The 19,920-nt window shown below is 43.4% G+C and overlaps 2 protein-coding genes across 3 annotated transcripts in view; one reads left to right on the top strand and one right to left on the bottom strand.

Moving 5' to 3' along the window:
• Positions 1–119, top strand: part of MTREX (Mtr4 exosome RNA helicase) — a 41,473-nt gene extending 41,354 nt beyond the window's left edge. Inside the window, exon 27 of the mRNA XM_088520604.1 lies at positions 13–119. Within this exon, the coding sequence (XP_088376730.1) occupies positions 13–65 (53 nt within the window). The 3' untranslated portion in view covers positions 66–119. The remainder of the gene's footprint in view (positions 1–12) is intronic.
• Positions 120–166: 47 nt separating this feature from the next.
• Positions 167–19,920, bottom strand: part of PLPP1 (phospholipid phosphatase 1) — a 55,854-nt gene continuing 36,100 nt past the window's right edge. For both annotated transcript variants that reach the window (XM_088520615.1, XM_088520614.1), the window contains exons 4-6: positions 14,546–14,603; positions 1,824–2,000; positions 167–607 (exon numbers count right to left, since the gene is read on the bottom strand). In XM_088520615.1, the coding sequence (XP_088376741.1) occupies positions 482–607; positions 1,824–2,000; positions 14,546–14,603 (361 nt within the window). In that variant the 3' untranslated portion in view covers positions 167–481. The remainder of the gene's footprint in view (positions 608–1,823; positions 2,001–14,545; positions 14,604–19,920) is intronic.

Consider the following 19,920-nt stretch of genomic DNA (forward strand, 5'->3'; position numbering starts at 1 on the left):
GCTTTGTGGCAGGTATTACAAAGATCAAGAGAGATATTGTGTTTGCTGCAAGCCTTTACCTGTAATTGAAGGTGTCTTCAAAAACTGCACTGGGATCTATCCCTACTTCTGAAGGAAACAGAGCTCAGTTGGCATCAGCTCCACACTTCCATCTCAAGTCAAGACATTTAGGTTTTAATTGTGTGTATTTAAATCATAACCATTTTAACAAGGCATGTACAAACATCAGTATGTAATATAAGTGTTACCACATTTTAATAAAAATTTACAGTTTGAATAGCCTATTTTTTTAAAAGCAAGAGCTTGAACCAACTGAAACTTAATGTTTAGATATACATAATGGTGTTAAATGTTACTATATACAAGTAAAGTGAGCATCTAAGAACAGCAGCAGTCCCTTAAAAGGCATTTATTTATATTACATAGGCGTTTGGAATTGTTTTTCTGTCAGAGAGCAAGAGTGTTGAGGGAGCCCCTTTCTTCATGGTTGATGATTGCTACCGAAGTGATTTCCATTTGTTGGCGTCTCATGTAGGGTCGTATGGGAATCTTCCTTTGGTTGAAACGTACATCCTCTCACTTTGAAGAAGTCTGACACATATAAAACCTAAGGTAAATAAATCAGTGTTAAGATTCTGCAGTTGCAAATATACAAACAACTGGCAAATGTTTTTATAGTGGCAGATAAATCTCATAAATCCCTTGCTCAAATCTAAGAGCAGTATCTAAACAAGATCAGAACATTACTTTGATAAGAAACTTCTTTCTTAACTGTTTTGAAAAGAAGTCCAGCCTTGGTCCTTACAAAAAAGCCTTTTTTTTCCCCCAGCTACCTGCTGTCCTGGGTGACTACTTGGCTGTTAAAGGTTTAAACTGAATTTGGGAATTGGGGCTGCTGCTTCCGCATGCTCTGTCAGCACCTCTCCTCAGTGTTGCACTACCAACCATCTCTTGCAGATACACTTCTAATTGCCAACACCCTTCCCTGCACCCTTAATGAAGATGTCCTTGTTTCTTTAATCCCTGCCATTCCTCATTCCCTGCATTCTTCATAATAGGAACTGAGACTGTAGCTAACCAAGCAGGTCTTCAGTATCAGTCCCTCAATTGGTTCCTGTCTCCGAACCAGAATTTCCTCTTCCTTGATGTGTCACTTGCCCCAAATCAGTCAAGCAGGACACGCTGGTGACACCTTCAAGAGCATGAGGACAACCAGGGTCAATGGCTGCCTGTGACGCAGGACTGGTCAGTAGTGCTAGGGGTCACACGCTGATTATTGTGTACTCCCTTTTAACATCCAGACTGGAATTTCCAACGCATGGTGAAGGATTTTAGTTTCCCAGCAGACAGAGACTATACATCCAGCAATTAAGACCACAGAACCTGGCTGCAGGCACTTCCATGCTGTCCTTATCTTAGGCTCCCTTGAAGGGTCATTGGGCCTCGCTTTCTTCAGCTCTCTTCTTTTATTCTCGAGATTTAGAATTTGATTAGAAACAAAGCTGATGGTACAGAGAGGCTACCCACCAGCAGCCGCTCTTGCACAGTTACCTATTTCCATCCCAGTTACCTGAACTCAGCTGTTGCACAGTGACAATTCCATATTGTCCAACTGCATCCATCTCATCCCTGCCAAGGAGTCCTGCTATAGGATGCAGTGCTGCTGCTCTACCCAGTTCAAGGAGTTGCCCTCCATCCTCCTCTCTACCCCATCAAGATTTTTCAAAGCTTTAGGAAGCCAAGAACACTTCCCCTCTGAACAGAGTCTCCAAGTTACTGCTTATAAAAGCAACATTTGGAAAAGCTCTTAATGAATTACTTACAATAAGCACAGCTACCACTGCTCCCTGAATGAGTCCTGTCAAAACATCACTCCAGTGATGTTTGTAGTCAGAAACACGTGAAAGACCCACATAGATGGATGCAGCGACGAGAGCAAATTGCAGAGTCGGACGTACAAGTCTTGCCCAATCTCCTTTCATTCTGGCCTGTAGGTAAAGCTAAGGAAAAAAGAAAAGGAGTTATGCAGTAAATACAAAAGCAGGTACATAAAATTCTCAGGTCTGCTCAGTTGAAATTCATTTTCTGAGATGTGATTATGTTCACAAACACCATAAATGCTAAGTTCTTGCAAATTCAAATGCTTAACAGCTAAACAGGTAAATATGTCACTCAGTTTGAGTTTTATACAGAACTATTCAACATTAATGTGTTGATCCACTATATAAAAAAAAGCATGCTGCACTTGTGCCAGTGCGACAAAGGACTCTGCTTAGGACAAAGGAATGACCATTTGTAGCTTGGGGACCAGACGTCTGACTCGGCCCTGCATTGACCACAGCCAAGTTCCCCTCTCTGATACATCAGTAGCACGTCGCAGCTCCTTGACTGGTCCTGTTATGGATGCTTGTCCTGCTCTGAATGCACAGAAGCACATCAGCAGTTTTGAGGATATGCTTACATGTACCGTACACAGCACTGATGTTTTTAGCTTAATACTCCATTCCTGTCGCTTTCAGTATTAGCTATTTCCAGCCCAGTCTCGGCTGTAGTTGAGCAGCGTCAGAACTAAGTGCTGAGCTCTGGCTCCTCAGGGGTCCCTGCTCCTTAGTTTCTGCGTTATCATCTCCTCCATTCCTCGTCCTTTCCAGACGAATATTCACAGAACTTGGGCAGCGATTCCATTACACTGCTTGGTGAGTGAGGGGATGTACGAAATCTTCCTACTTTCCTCTCTCCTCCACCATATTAGAGGTGTATTCTATATGTATCTATGATTTATGTTGATTCATAAACTTATTCCATGACACCACAAAAAATAACTTTATTACCTTCCCATCTAACCTGAGACACTTCCATCTACTGCTTTATTCTGTATAGGACAGACACCTCATATTTCAGCCCTAAGAGCTTTTCACAGTTTATTTGGAGCACATCATTATATTTATTCTGAAACTTAATTCTGTCTCCAAAAGAGGCCACACAGCTACCACATTTACCAACAGGAACAATGCAGTCACAAATGATACTTAACATTCCAAGTGCATCTTTCCAGCACCATGTAGGAACCTCAGCGCTAGCCCCAGACCCTGCGCTATCGCGACGGCTCCGGGCGCCAGGACAAACACACGGAGCCCCGGGGAAACCCTCCAGCGGCAGCGCTCGCAGGGCCAGCGCGCGCACAGAGCACACACTGTGCACAGAGGTGCCGCTTCCCAAAGTCAAACAGCTGGGAAATGCCTAGCTGGTTTCTCAGAGTGACTCGCATCATAATTCTGGCATGCAGAATTTTTCTGCTATAAATGGAGTGTCAAAAAGATCAACCCTATCCATAACTGGTTCTCTTTAAGAGCAAGGTCAGGTTGAAATGAGGCTTTTTCAGAGTCTGATTGCAGCTGAAGCTCTAGCTGAAGCTACAACCAAGCCCAAATTGGAAAATAAACTTCTCCTAGGTGTAGTGCGCACTGCACATAACCAGGGGCCCAAATTTCACCACTGGAGAAAAAGGGGTGTTTGGCCACCTTGCAAGTTACCCATCCTGCAGTTCACTTGATTTCTGCTTGGGGAGAGGTGCTTTAATGCTCCTGCCTTTGGCTTTGCGAAGAGGAGACCACAACGCTGCTTGTCTCGCGACACCAGAAGTGGGTCCTTGCAGCACACGCTGGTGGTCTACAAAGCACCAGCCCTTTGATAGTGGCTGCTTTTTTCCCCTTTCCCCTATTCCCACTAAATTCTGCTGAGGACAGCTGAAAAATATCTTGCAGTAGTAAGTTTTTGCCATGTAAGCATTTTTTACTTGGCAAAGACACTCTACGTTCATATTAATAAGGAAAAAGGGTTATGTAACTGCAGATGGACAGGAAACTGGGTTTATTTCTGAGGGGGACAGTTGATGGGGAAATCTCCAAAACAAAGTTCTGAAAAATCTGATTCTTAAGAACTTCCATTCCACATACACAGCCACAGGAGATCAAATTTAGAAAGCCGTAGCATTAAGCAGCCCATGTTCAGGGCAGCCTCTGGAGATGCCTCCTGCCTGCGCACGGCGCACGCGGCTCGGAGGGGTCCGGAACGCCGCTGCAGTGAGTGGTTTCCCGGAAGGCAGCTCAGCTGCAGTGGCGGATTCCGCGTGATTTTCACGCAGCCCTTAGCGTGAGAGCCGCGGCCTCCTGCTCCCCAGCAAAGGCTCCGCCTGCCGCGACTCGGGGCGGCCGAGGCGGCTGCGGGACAGCGGGGCAGAGCCCGGGAACAAGGGCAGCAGCTCCTGCCTCGCGGCGCCATTTCACACAAGGCAAGCTCCATTCCAGGGGCATGACCAAGAATCCTAGGGCAATCCTGTGTGCATGCAGCCTAGCACCAGTATCTGTCGGACACCGCTATCTTAACCCCACTGGCTCCTGCAGGGCAGCGATTCCAGGCTGTTCAGAGGCTCCCTCCCCTGGATCCGCACAACTCTGCTCCTCTTGGAAGCCCCGCACAGAGCCGGCTCCACCAAGGGAAGCAGGGGTGAATCCCTCCCTGCCAGCTCTCTGCTAGAAAGGAATAAGCCTCCCAACTACAGCTTAAGCCTACTGAAGCAGCAGAACCTTTACAGACATTCCCTTGATTATATTATATTGCTGTTCTCGTGAAGATTCACCGTTTCCCTCATTCCTGAAAAAAACCTGGCTACACGTGTCCAGAGCTGTGATAGGAGCGTGTTGCTCCCAGAAGAGATCAGTATTTGACCACAGTCTTCCTTGCCATCCTGTTTTGAGAACCTCAGGTATTTCAGAAATAGTGCCCTTCAAGTACATGCTATTACCTCTGTTCTTCGTCAGTCCTCCTTTGTTAATGCTTGTTTTAAAGCCTACAAGACCGTTTCTATGAAATCTTTTTGTAATAGGATAAAATTTCCAGCATTTTTCACCAGCTAATGCTTACTCTATAATGAAAGTATGTTCTCTACACCACACATCTTGAGCAAAAGTTGCTTCTTAATCTATGGTCTAGTAATTCACTGCTAAAAATACACATAGGAATGGAGAGAAACTCTCAGCCACTTTGTGGCTTCTTGCTAGAAGCCACAGACACGAATGGAAGGGTCTCTGCAACTGCAGAGTTATTTGCTACTCTTTAAAGTTTCTAGCATCATTTCAACTGTTTGCCCTTGCAGCAAAGCAGGACCAAGATGCACATGCCTGCCCCAGCCTACTTAGCAGTCCAGTGTCTTCTACTTCCTAGGCAGACATTCAGGGTATAATCTTGTGGCTTCACAAGAGTTTCCAGGCAGCTGATGTTTCACATCTCCACATTAAGGCCAAAAAAAAGTCTGTTAGATCTACCAGAATCTATTCTTCTAACCCCAGGTCGTATTTTTAAAATTTAGTTTTTATAACTGAAAACTTGTAGACCTTCTTCATTCAAAACCTAGTCAGCTTTCTTTTTATTATTCTTTTTATTTTTTAAACACATCTCTATTACGTTGGAAGCTTTTAGTGTAAAAGATTTTGCCTGTTAGGGTATGGGAAATCTTCCTGCACTTCCAGTCAGCTCTACGTTCTTTCGAGAATAGAAATCTACATGGATTTTTTTTCCTATTAGGAAGTTTTACCTTTAATATCTATTGATTTGCTCTGTCACTGTTAAAAATTTGTTTTAATGGGATTTTATCTTACCTTACCTTGATAAGTGCACTTCCTACAGACTTCCTATTCTGCCTTAACAAACAACTGTGAGAACTATGCATTTATTCCAAGTTATTCTCATCAGTCCCGCTGTTCATGTTAGCATCGCAAGCCAACAGCATGCTGGGGAGACAACAACAGTTTTCCTAGAGAAAAAGCTCCTAAATGGCAAGGGAAGTGGGGAGGGAGAAGGAAAAAAAAAAGGATCCCTTCTCCTATGAGATAAGCCCTAGTTTGAGAGAATACAGTAATGATACAAACATTGAGAATGAGCAAGTCGACAGGCCTGGCATTTACCATGGTCTGATTTTCAGATTCATGATCTCTACCTGAGCATAAGAAAAAGCCCTGTGTGATTTCTGGGGTGCCCTCTGAAAGGGCACAAGGTTCTGCTACAGTTATAATTAGCACCTGGATCCGTTACTGGTTACAGCCAGAAAAGCTTACACTTAAAAGCAGGTCACTTGACCCCAAAAGTCTCAAGAGCCGCAAACAGCAATCAGAGCTGCACGAATCCTCGGCAAGGTTTTCTCCCAGCCCAACAAGCTCAAAAATAGCAGGGCTGGAGCCACCTTGAGCACGTGCACACACGTACACGGTCGGCCTTGGCAGCGGGGCCCGGAGCAAGGGCTGAGGCCGGCGCCCGGTTTGATTTTGTTTTGCCAGGCGAGGAAGAGGTGGAAGGATGCAGGGAAAGCAGAGGAGGAGGCACCAGCGCTGCCCACGCAGAGACCGCAGGGCGGCCGCGAACACCCGCGGCCTTGGACTGAAGTGTTCAAACAGGCATCTAAGAGCGAGGGAGAAGGGGCACTGCGAATGCAGACACAGCTGTGGGCCAGGGAGGTTTTGTCTCTGAGGATATGCCAAGGACATCCTCACAGGACACAGTCTGATCCTCTTCCCACCGAGGCCGTGCGGCCCAACAGGCTCCCCCGGCCAGGGGCTGAGCACGAGGGGCTGAGCCTGAGCCCTGCACTGTGGCAAGGGCGCCTCCAGCTCCCGCATGTCTAGGAAACCTTGACCAGGTTGCTTTGCCCATGAGCCATTAGTTTTTCAGCAGCGCAAGCACTGGAATTTGAAAGATTTCAAGAAATCCAGGAAACCCAGCAGAACGTGCAGTTTGCAGAACAGAGCAGCGACCAGCAGCCACGAGACTTGAGGAAAGAGGGGCTAACTATCACATACCACCTTGTTTACACAAGTATTGCATAATATAGACTACAGGAGCTCATTCTATACCTCTAGCACAGTATACATGAACAAACAGTGCTCCAGGCATGACCTGACAGGGCACTGTCTCGTTCGCATGATGTGAAGCTTTAAGCTTACACAAGTCGTGTCCATGCTCCATCCTTTTGCACGCAGACTCCAGCACAGAGCTTTGGTCATGTCGCTCCGCCGCGCCACGGAAGTGAAGACGAATTCATGAGGCAGGCAGGAGCTGCGGTTCTGCAAGCAGTGCCATTTAAGTTCCCTATCTCCCAGGATTATTTTGCCTTTTAAATATGGGAGCTCATTTCCTTAAAATCTGTTTAGGACCTGGTATACCTGCAGTATTATCTGCTTTGAGAAGACAGAAAATGGAGGGAAAAAAAAAAAGCAGTGTTTCAGAATCAACTTTCCTTTCACCAGAGCAGGAAAACCATAGGTCTGCAGCTGCTTTGGGAAGGAGATTTGAGGAGGGCAGTTGAAGGGGACACTCAAACCCTTGCTGTCTCCCTCGTGCCACCCCTGTGTTTGAATAGTCACCTGGGGAGCTAGAACGAGGAACTGGTGCAAGTGGAGGGAAGATAAGGGCTTGCTGCTGTCCAAAGGCAACTGAGCTTGGACACAAGCTGCTTCCTGTGCAACAGAGTAAATAAATAAATAAAAATAAAACTCCAAAAAAACTCCCTGTCTTACTAAGTTAGTAGCCAAACTCTCAAATCAATATTAAAGTCCACTATATCCAGTACAGTCATTTCCTTCGGGATTAATAATAGTTGTTTTGTTTATAACCCTCCAGCCTCATTAGGGCTGTACACTGCAGAAAGAATTGTTTATTGAAGTGATCTCACCATTAAGCAGAATAAATAGTAACTTTTTATTCTGCTGCAAATGCCAACACTCAGCCATTTTCTGACAAGAGAAAAAAAGCAAATGCATTCTTTCTAGCTAAAGGAAATAAACCTTTGTGCTGCATTTCTCAAGTTACAGAAATCTCCAAGAGAAGAATGTGAGCCCTGCAAGGTATTGCTTTCCTCCCGGTCCTATAGGAGCCACTTTACAGGAGCCTCATCACTACTGATGCCCAGCTGTAATTCCAGGCACTCTGGAGAAGTAGTTTTGCTTGGCTTTCTTAGCATTAACAGCCTGAAAGCTGTGCTAGATCAATACTGGGAGAGCACGCAAGCTTCAGAAGAGCAAGTCTCCGTCCTCGAGCCTCACAGCATGACCAGTTCTCCTGCATTTTTCCTCTCTGCTCCAAATAACATGCTTGGTACTGGCCAAAACTACAGCCAAATAAAATAGCATTTCCAGTAAGAAAGTTCTTTTCATTAGCTTAGGGCTCTGTAGTCCAACTTCCAAGCAAGCAGGACGGTATTAGGGACTGTGGGTGTTTCAGCCGTAGCCAGCAGCACTCGGGCGAGCGCAGGCACAGCACCGTACGGACGGACTCGTGGGGCTGCACCGGCACGGGCTGCTCCTCGGGCACCGTCTCACCCTCCAGCTCCAACGTAAACAGTTAAAATAAGAAATGTCAAGAGTAAAGCTGGACTGGCAAAGCTACAACCATGAGCACCAAAACCAGCCCAGGCCCTGTTTGCTGTTACGTGTTAGCCTGTGCTGGCTCCATCTCTGCAAACGAGCAGCTGTCCAGGCCAAGTCACCTCCTCTGCAGGGGATGCTGGAGAGGGAATAACCTTTCAGGTGCTGTCTCTCCCTCTGCAACCCCTTCAGATTGCTTCCAACACTTCTGCTCCATTCTGCTCATGCCAGCCATCCATAAGCAGGATCCCCTGTATGTGCTTATATCACCAAAAGCGTTCCTGAAGCAAGAAAAGGAGAATACAATGTCTGGTCCAAAGCCCTGCTTCAGGGGAATAAATAGGAGGACCCTGACATCACAGCATCCCAAAGAGAAATAAGAGGGGTGAGAGGGGGTAGAGAATGAAAGAAAAGCACAACAGCTACAGCTAAAGCAGCTCTGGTGAACATCCTTCCCAAGAGAGGCTGAGCGGCAAAGTGTTTCCAGGTACCCAACCCTCACTGTGTCATGGGACAGAGTTAGCAGCATTTTTCTCTCCCCATTCCAGTCCTCTTGACAGCAGAGAGGCAGTGCAGTTCGAGGCCGATCTCTGACACCGCCGCCTCTCCTGAGACTTGTGGAATTTCTCACGTCACTAAAGGCTCAAGCAGAGCTTCCCACCAAACACTTCTGCACTTGCAGCCCCAGCAGAAGCCACTACTATCAATGTATCACAGATTTCATGCCAGTTCCTCAACTTCCTTCAAGCCTGATCCCCTACTAACTTCTGGGTCTTAGTCCTTCCTTGATAGGGATCATACAGATTATTGCTTGGTCCTAAAGTCCACTCCATGAGGAATTACAAAGGTTGGTATAATAAATTCTTGATAAGGAAACTCCAGTTACGTAAGTTCTTATATAAGACTTCATCTCAGACTGCAACATTCTAAGTTATGTCAAGACCCATAAGAATCATTAATAACATTCCCTTCGAGCACATTTTATTTAGAGATAAAGAATGCAAAGGGGAAAGCAGAGCACAAAATCTCAGTAGCTGAAATTACAACTAAGCAGCGCCTTCATCAGTCTACTGGCGCTAGAATACCAGTTTTCTCCTCTAATTCAACTTTTATTCAGAGCAGTGACATCCCACTTTGTAGGGAGGTTCACACCTTGAAGGATTATTACTCTACGGACATTATAGCAGTTACTTCCCTGTTACAAATCAAAGCATCTGAAAACCTTTAAAATACCAATGAACTTAAGTCCTAACCCATCACTTGTTGATGCAACTGCTGTAGTCATACTAAGTAATTTTGTCACTGACATCAGATTATCAGCATCTTTGCCCCTATTCTTCAGATACAGGGAACCAGACAGAGACAAGAATGTATCTTCCAAAGATACAAAGCTATCCTTATAGCTACAGGAGTAAATAGTTATGGAATCAATCCATTTTTTTAGTCAAATCTCTAACTGAAAGACTGTAAAGTGCATGCAAACGACAGCAGCTTTTAAAAAGTCAAATTCTGAGATGCTCTGTCATCAGGGATGCTGGTGTGTGCAGGCTGCTCCTTGAATAATAGGGCACTGTGCCACTTTTAAGTCTACTTATTTAAAAACAAATACTACTTTTGGTTAAACCTCAAGTTTGAAGAGCGTTCCTTTTAAGCCTCAACAAGCACAGCAAAGGGAACACCAGTTCATTCTGGCAATCACACGTTTGGGACTTCACCACTTCTAACTGACTGGCCTGCTACATGCAACAAACGTGTCCTTCCCCTCCAGCAATATGTGAAGCAGTTCATGGTGACACAGCTAAAGTTTTTGGCATATTTTCTTCCTGAAACCAGAAGACACCAAGAACGGGCAAGAATAAAAGCAACAACTTTCATAAAACACATCCTTGACCTTCAATTCACTTGATAAAGTGATACCTGTTTCTGATACCTGTTGCACCTTGTGTGGTCACAAGGTCAGTCATACCTGCTCTTAAAGCACAGGAGGCAGTTTTCAGTTTGTTCAACAGCTGGAAAAATATGAAAACTGGCAACACAAGGACATGTTCACTTATTACTGAGATTTTATTTTGTGTAGCTGATATGTTCAATACACACACATACCTTCCCCTCATCTCCTTTTGGTAACAGTTGTAAGAGCTGAGACCTCAAGCTTCAAACCATTCTTTTCCTACCTCAGAGAGACTGCCTTGGCACGCTGTCTACTCAAGCAGTCCTGCTATCACTAACTTGTATCAGATTACATACATACATATATACAGCAGATTATTTAACTGCTCAAGCACAAGAGTGCAACAGAACTTTTACCTCCATTTGTGATTCAGCAATTATGCTTTAAGTAATTGCTTCTGCAGACATATTTCTGTACTTTACCTAGTATTTTGCAGTATGGCTTGATTAAAGCCCCCTATTTCAAGATTCTGCCATTTCACACTTGCAGTTCTTACGCTTTCTGTGGCAGAGATCTTCCTCCTGCTCCCCCAAATATTCACAGTGCTGCCTCATTTTTGAGGTGCACAAGGTACACGTGTTCAGCAAGTAACATTTAAATGTGCGCTTTCTGCGGTACACGCTAGTTCATCCTTCTCAACACATGGCAAGATTCCTCCAGCGCTCGGGAAGCAGCACCAAGTGTCTGGTTATGATTAACATTGCCTGTGAGTAATGCCACATGTTAAAGGCTGTCCTGTTCATGACTCAGGCTGCAGCTGGAGTAAGGGTGCAAACAGCTGGAGAGTTCACTTAAAGAACAGGTTATCAAATGCAGCAGGTTTGGTTTAGAGCCAGTGGCAGCGCTCTGCCTTGCCACGTGGGCAAGGGGAGGGCTAGAAAGTGCTTTTCCTCACCTTCCTGTAGCAACTGTGAGGGTTTTTTTTCTTTTTTTTCGTATGTCCTTTTCTCCCCTTCCCCCTTCCCCTTAAAAAGGCCAAGTTCAGTGCAAAGGCTGGTATGCAGTAACGCTGTGCTAAACAACAGGAAAAACATCCTGCACAACCGTTGTTAACCTGCTTCAGCAGTTTCTGTCTGAATAAACTTATTACCGAAAAGGGAAGAGCGGAAAGCAGAGTTCAGTCTCCTCAAGGCCACGTATCATTTTCACTGGGCAACAACTCAGGAGAAGGCAAGAGGCTCAGGTGGAGCAAGAGGGAGAGGGAGCTCCCCTTCTGCTTGGCCCACTCCCCGCAGAGCTTGGTGTCACACCAAGAGGCGCTCACTGAGACGAGACCCTGTCTGAGTGCTCAGCTCACCACCTCGATGCCTCCTTTGGCAAGGCCACCTCTGTCACTCAGCGGCTTCGGTTTCTGAGCACATCACTGGCAGAAGCCTGAGGGTTACAGGAGAGGGGGCCTTGCACCTGTCGGCAGTACCAGCCACCACAGAGTAGGACATCAGGCTACACAGACCTGGCCCAGGTTTTCAGAACAGTCTGGATTAGTCTGCTGCTCAGTTGCTTGTCATTTTGAGACGGCTTTCTCCAGTGTCTGTAAGGTCTTTCCATCATGTCTGACTAAAAATGATCTCCAACAAACCCCTCATTGTATAACAAATGTTCTAAAAGAGCCAAATACTTTTGTACCCTTACTGTTTAAGGTGGCTGAAGTTAAGTCACGTTATCTTGCAATTGCTGCAGTCCTGAAGAGATGCAGGGACTGTTTCTGTAGCAGTAGGCAGAGCCATAGCAAGCTTGATTACATTGCTAAACAGGGATCAACACTAGCCCTGGACTTACTGGCATTACAAGGAAGGAGAGGATGGATCTGCATCCTCCATCTCACCTTTCCCCACGCACAGGAGGTTGCAAAGTGCACAGCATCCACCCCCCAGACATCTGCGTGTACCTTGACTCCAATTTTTACTTTGTACTTTTATAAGCTCTACTGCACAAGTAGTTTTCAAGCATGAAATTTTCGACTTTGCAGTTTGCTGACATAATTGCCATTAGTAAACCAGGAGAAAGAAATTATATAAAGAGCTAGTGGTAAACTTTACATATTTTCAAAAATTAAAAGCAAAATCAGATGGTGAGGTCTATCTTGACAAAGATGCCTACTTTTTGCATCCTTTGCATCTCCCTAATACACTTTTAAAGCTATGACTCTTGTATGACACTTGTATTCTAATGTTAGTTGGGCAAGTTTGTCAAAATCCATATAGGCACTTGCTTACTTGCTCCTGAAAAGCCAGCTAGTGTGCGGGAACCCTCCGGGCAAGCCCCGTGCATGGCTTCCAAAACATGCCACAGGCAGCAGCACAAAGATTATTCGCCCACAAAGAAAAAAAAATACTATCTTTACATAAAGCAAATCCCTTGATTTTCTTGCCAAAGACTGCATTTTTTTAAACTCCTAACAGACTAAACAAACAAGGTCTGCGGATGAAGGTGTTCAGCACAACTCCCATTAGCCCGTCCACACTGCAGCTAAAGGTAAACTCAGTCTTACGGCAAGCAGCGGGCAGGGGGCAGAGGGGAGGGCTGGAGTCAGCAGAGAAGTCCCTTCGCTCGCCCCTGCCTGGCCGAGAAGCCTCCTGGCCGCAGCCGCCCCCCAGGCTGCCAGAGCAGCAGGCAGGGGCTCTCGTTACACACGTGTGACGGGGATCAGCGTTCCAGCGTCTTCTCCAACTCCTCCTCTTGGCCCATGAACATTTTCCTGGTAAACGGAGATGCAAAACCCTGCCAAGGGACTAATCCAGGCAGTAGAAAGCACAGCCAGGCACCTAAGTTAGGTCTCTCCTCTCGCCAGTTGAGCTCAGAGGCAGCAGTGCCACATTCTCACATTGCTCAAGCCCATGCACAGACAGGTTAGTTCAGAGATACATCATTGTGCCGAACAGGGCAAAACAGTACTAGATTGCTCTGTAACAACTGCTTCACAGTACTGTAGAAACAGTGGTTTTAATCCATGAGCCAAAACTCCAGAAAAAAGACACAGCTGACAAAATGATAGAATTGGAATTTACAGTTGAAAAAAGACAACAGGTAAGCAAGGAGAGGGGAAGTAAACCAATCAGCTATAAAAAATGCTGCAGTTCACTGAATACTGAACTTTTCAAAAGAAAACCAAACAGCTTTTCTGGACAAAACAAGCAAACAAACAAACAAAGACCACCAAAAGATACACCTCTCCCCCTCCACCCCGGAAAAAAAAAAAAAAAAAAAAAAAACCCTCAAGTACAAACATTTCTGGCATCCTGAAAAATATCATTGTTTAAAAAGAAAAATAATTTGGAATAATCTCTTCTCCTGTGGATCTTACGCTATTGCCAAAAGAGAAACAGTATGAAAAATACAGTCGAGACAAATGTGAATTGGATACAAGCTGTCTGAAGACTCTCAACAAATTACACTCAGAACAAGAACTTTCACATTTCACAACTCCATAACAACAAGACTGTTTAATACTTTCCATATTACACATTAGCAGGGAGAGTATAACCAACTCAATCCTCTAGTGTTAAAAAGTTTATTCTAGGAATGGGGATAATTGGCCCTAGATGGCTTACAAAAACTCAGGCTGCTTAACTTGGAGTCTGATACAATTTAGTCAAATCCTCATACACAGTAATTACTGGTGAAATGTCTTCTCACTTGTAGTTGTTTCTACAGACCGATCCCCCTTCTCCTGTCTCCAGGATGAGGAATCAATTAAAAACAGTTTAAAATTAATTCTGATCTGTCATTTTGTTCTTACAGGACCACCCATGTTAGGATAGGGTTTTTTTTTTTTTTTTAGTTTCTTTATAAGCTTTGCAGATTTTATTAAGTCAGACATATCTTATTACACATTTTTATACAGCTTACAATACTTTCAATGTAGCAAATTTTCAATAGCAGTGTATTTTGCAAACCCACTGTCACCGAGTCCAACTCAAGTAAGACAGAGAAGCCAACTACCATATGAAATATTTTAAGTATACTGCACAAATCCTGCCACTTCTGACCCCAGTATCAGTGCCTTTCTCTTATAGGTGGTGACTAAGGAACAGTCTTCACCTATCTCAGAGACGCATCCTGTTGAAGCAGTGTCCTTTGCACAAAATAGCCCCAGAAACTGCTGCTGTAGCAAATACTTCATTTTTGCATTAGATAACTTGGACATTTGTTGCCAACCAGACAGGAAGCACATACTTACTGCTAGGAACAGCATGCAGTACATGGAGAACGAAGAATGGCCAGAGTAAAACGATAGCCTGGAAGAGAAGAGAGCAGACAGTTCAGTCCCTTTCACTTGCAGCACTGCACAGCCTGCAGGGAAATAAAGTTGTCTTTCAGCAAAACGCAAACACTCCCCCCACCTTTTCTTTTCTAGACAGGAGTCATCACTTGCATCCAACAGCAGATGCTGACAAACAGCATGTGTCTCTTGATTCAGCAGTTACCCAGTTCTTAAATTGATCCCAGCATCAAGTAGCAACTACAAACCTTTTGTGTAAAGTTTGATCATCAAGTGAACAGTTCTGAAAACAACCAAGGGTCCTGTAAAGAAGTGTGTTTGTTCTGTCTCCTTGATGACTATAAAAAAGGCAAATAACTGCAACAAAAACAGCTTTTATCTGATAGTGAACATTAATAACCTCAAGCCAATTACTGTTTCTATATGGTCTCCATGAAGATGCAGTAATTAACTACTCTTGCTCATATTTAAATGTTTATATACATGTTTATTAAATATACTGATTCATACAGCTGATGAAAGTGAGTCACTGAAGAGAAGAAGGGAAAAGGCAGGAAAAGGTTTATGTCTTTGAAGCCAGTTCACTAGCTAGTCAAACACAAGAGCATCTACCATCTCTAAAAATAAACAAAATATTTGAGTATGAATCAAAGAGGGCAACATTGCCTTCAATTTTTAAAGGTTTCTGGAAAGTCCAGACTGCGGCAAATAGAGAAATGATGCTGACAATCTTCAGGACACCTGAGAGTACCCTGTGAGTTCCTCCCATACATGGGATTTCCAAGAGAAAGCAAGGAATGAGACTGTTTTGATGGAGGTTCCAAAAACTGAGGCAAAGCTTATGCAACAACAGGAATCCTGTTCACTTCTTCATCAGGAAAAGACAACCAAAAGAAAAAATGTTGCTGAAAGAACTGGACGGGACAGATGAAAGAAACGAAGCTTCAACTATATGTGTTATTTAAGTCATGTGTAACTGCACTGGCTACTTCACAGGTTATGAATGAGATGTAAACCAAGTTTTTTATCTTAATCAGGCTACCGTGTGATTTCACAATACAGCAGAGCATTTGTCTCTAGAGGGCAGGCCACACACAGGCAGGGACAGCAGAGCAGAAGGCACTGCAGTCTCCAGACTGCCTCCACCAGAAGCAGAAGGCAGAAGCACTGCCTTCACTATTGAAATAGTGACTCACTATTCAAATATCATAAATAGGACAATAATCTATCTTTTGCACAAGTGAAACTAAGTCACCAAGTCGTGAATCCTGCGGCAGACATTGGAAAGAAAACACCCATATTTCACATTTCCCCTGGAGAGTTCTTGGTTTACCTTTGATTCAAAGTCTTAAAGGTCAAGAGCTCTCAGTCCAAGAGATAGTAAATAAGGAGTCCCAGAAGATTTACATATGTGGTTACAGATATTTTTAATTTCAGTTCTTAAACTGAAAAACTGCATCAGCAATGTGTTACCTTCAGATGTTTAAAATACAAAAGCATTAAGTTTAAGATGAGCTTTGCTCGTTACTAACTAGATAATCCTTCTCCACTTCAACACTGCTTAAATCTCTTCACCACTCAAAATCTCCAGATAAAATCCCATTACAAAAGCGAATAAAATAATCGCAAAGAGCAATTCCCTTTCACAGAAGCCACAAAGCTATGCAAGCTGTTCTGTGAAACAAACTACACAATAGTTAATTCCTTGCTCTTATTCTATTCCAATATTTTATCCCCTGACTTTGGATCTACTACCGTTGCCCGTAAAGCAAAGTTTCTTGCAATTCCTGAAGGCAATATTGTCAAATGAAGAAACCTGATAGCTAATAAATGAGAATGGGAATAAATATCCAAATCTACTTTGGAATTCCCATACTATTTTATAGTTTTTTGTTGATTACTGCCAGTTTGGGCTAGTATAAGCCTAAAAAGCAACAAAACGTTTAGAATGTCATGTTCCAAGTTGAAGATTAAATTTGAAATACACTCTCTTGATCAGGGATAGATAAATATGCTCTTTATTCTTGGCACAAAACATTGCCAGAAATACAACTGGGACAAAGTATTGATCCAACTTGCTTATTGTGCAATTCCGGTGAAGTATGTTTGGCAATATCACTGTATCTCAACTTTTAAATAAAAAACATGCTTAAAAAGGGGGAGAAAAAATGTAGACTTTAAGCATCTTTACAGAAACAATGGAGAAGTTTTCTGATTCTTCCTCAGCACACAAACAACCTTCTTCCCAAAGCCAGCAGAACATCCTGTCTGTCAAGGCAGCCAAGTGGCTGCGCAGTGCAGGCTTCTCTGTCACCACAGGCTGTGCTGGCTTGCCCCAGAACACAGCCGTGTTGCAGTAAAACATATAAATGAAATATGAGAACAATTCAACGCCTGTATTTGACTAATGAAGGAAAGAATAAACTCAGTAGGAACTGGCACATTAGGTTTCATGACCATATGTTTTTCAAATAAATATTAGAACAGCTCCCAGCAAAAGTAGTATTATAAAATTGGAAAGTGCAAAGTGTCTCTTTTTAATTGTTTTTATAATATTAAGTCCAACATCAAAGAATAATTTTGCCAAGGTCCAAACGTACCTCAAAGCATCATTTCTGATGCGAGTTTTAAGGTTTCATTTAAATAGGAAAAAGCAGAACCCCTTTAATTATTTCCACTTATCCTACATATTACTACTGAATTACAAGAAAGCCTTAAAACCTAACACCAAGCCTAATCATACCATCACTTTCTGGTGCATATAGTTGGACAAAACAAAAATTCCACAATTACAGTTAGTCACTGCAGTCTGGTTTAAGTCTGCATTTTTAAAGAGTACTTCAAAAAGCAATTGAAGGATGAACAATCCTTCCAAAGAAGCAATTGAGATAGATCCTTAACCATTCAGATTTTTTACCCAGGCTTTCCAATTACAGACAGGCAAGTCCAAAGAGAATTGCTTCTCAGGATTTGACATTATAACCTTCATTCATTTCCTTCTTTTCTATTTCATTCACCTGAGGCAATTTAGTGCACAGAGCAGAATCTGGGTGACAGGAGCACCATTTCTTGAACCATGTAGGCTGGAAAATTAACCTTGCAGTATATAAACTAGACTGTATAGCCCTGCAACAGACACCATGGTTTAGTAAGCTTTGTTTGTCAATGTTTTATAGAGCGAGTTATTAAGCAACTGCATAAGAAATTCAAAATATGTCCTGCATTTGGAGTTCAGGAAACCAACTGATACCATGTGTCCATGCAACCTGACTGCAGGAACAACTTAATGTACAGAAAGTGCACTCCTCTGCAAGAGTCCGATAGGTAAATGAACAGCCATAGTGAAACAAGGCACTAGGAATGAGCTAAAAAGTACACAGCATGGCAGGAAATTAAAAGATTATTAGTAATTATACTGGAAAGAGACAGATATGGAGAAGCTTATTTTGTGGTGCCATTATACATCTGGTAGAAGCTAAATGGTAAGCGAACCTTTCCAGTACAGAAAGAACTGAATTATGGAATTCAGAGAAAAAGGCCCAGCAAACGTTACAAAAACTTCCACTTCAGCAAACAAGCCGACAAGCAAAGAACATGCTGGATTAGTCAAACGGTCTGTGCTACCCTCAGATCCTTTGGAGTCAAGTTTAGACTCAAGGCTCCCACCAACACCCGTGCTACACATTCCATTAACCTGGACACGAGACCATCCCGCAGAGCTGCAGGGAAGCCTGCTTGTTTCAAGCAAACTTGTTAAGCAATATTAGCAACAACTTAGGACTCAGAAGTCCATTTTCACAAAATAGTTTTGTGCTGACAAAGTATTCACTCCGTGAAACTTTTAAGTGCTTTGAATGAGCCCTTCTCATGTGGGGTGCGTGTAGGGGAAGAGCTACTCAGCTCAATGGGCAGGGCAGATCCGAAGGGAGCTCAGCCATTTTTGACACTGAATGTTTCATGAGAGCCGCCTTAGCTCTCTGCAGATGGCCTGGTAAGGGAAGCGCGCAGTTACTCGTCTAACCACGTTTGTCGTCACCATTTAACCCACTGACATAAACCATACCTAGCAGCCTCTCATAAGAGAGGGGTAGTCTAATTGCTAAATACCTTTCCCCTTCAACCTTCTCGAACAAGTCCCGAGATGGTTCCAAAAGGTAGGGTAGAAACCAGCCTTTCCTTAAGCCCAGGATGAAACAAAGTGTTTAACTAGGCTGTGTGCACTACAGGGCTTGTACTCTCTGAGAAATTGCAAAGATTCTGAAATATCTGCAACAAACTCCACTGGTTTCTTTGGGCACTGAAGAGATGAGCATCACAGCATATAAGCATGCAGGCATCATGTAAAATGAGTTTTGTTTTCACAAAACCATTACGTACTCATGGAACAATCTAACTGGCAATTAATGAGCTATTCTGCATCTGTCAACAGTTGTGCTGCAGGAATAAACTTTGCTGTAAAATAATCCATAAGGAAAAAATCTCCCTCCCCTACTATCCCCATTTCTCTTCAAATGGGCAACAGCTAGCCTGTGTCTTGGACCTCAGAATACTCTTTCTTTCTTCAAAAATCATCAGGGAACAAGAAGTTATTTAGTCATAAAATTCTTATCATGTACATAAACATGTAGTATGTGCTGAACTCTTCATAGCACAAAGTTCAAGAAACTCATGTTGCAACAGCATTCCACATTTAAATTGCAAAATCTCCACCATAAAGTATTATTTTGTCAGTTTTGACTTATTCAGTTGAATTCACACATTTCTAGTTAGGATCCTTAAATTAGAAAGGTTTTGCTTTTATTAAAGTAATCCTCTCTCAGGAAAATTTAAGTATTTGAATAGCAGGAAAGGGGAGAAGGAAAACCTCAATCCAGCATTTCCAAAAACTCATGTCTTGCTTTCACATGCTTCAGATGAGATGCTTGTGTTCAATTAGCTATGTCTGCACAGGTTATCCACATAATACTCTCTGACTCACGGGAGTGTTATTACCACTTCACATAAACAGAATGAGAACAAGGGTAATCCCGGTCAAATCACACGTTGGCTTCTCTTTCCATTTCTAAACAAGCTGAGCAGCTGGGGTGGGGGAAGGAAATGGCAGCATTGCAGGGAACTCGGTCCCCGTGGCACTGTTTCAGCAATGTGCAGTTGCATACAGACTACACTCTTGTCTGCGTATGACTTTGCCTTCTGCTCACCTGCACACGAAGCTTCTCATTCTTGGCAGAACTGCACAGATTGCAGGGAGGCACCTACCCACTCCATTGGCACAACAGCCAGGTTCCTAATATATATATATATTTTTTGGATTACTGAACACAGGTGACAAG

This window comes from Tinamus guttatus, unplaced genomic scaffold, assembly GCF_059628265.1.
Source record: "Tinamus guttatus ecotype Peru unplaced genomic scaffold, ASM5962826v1 Tinamus_guttatus_pri_ptg000094l, whole genome shotgun sequence".
Taxonomy (NCBI): domain Eukaryota; kingdom Metazoa; phylum Chordata; class Aves; order Tinamiformes; family Tinamidae; genus Tinamus; species Tinamus guttatus.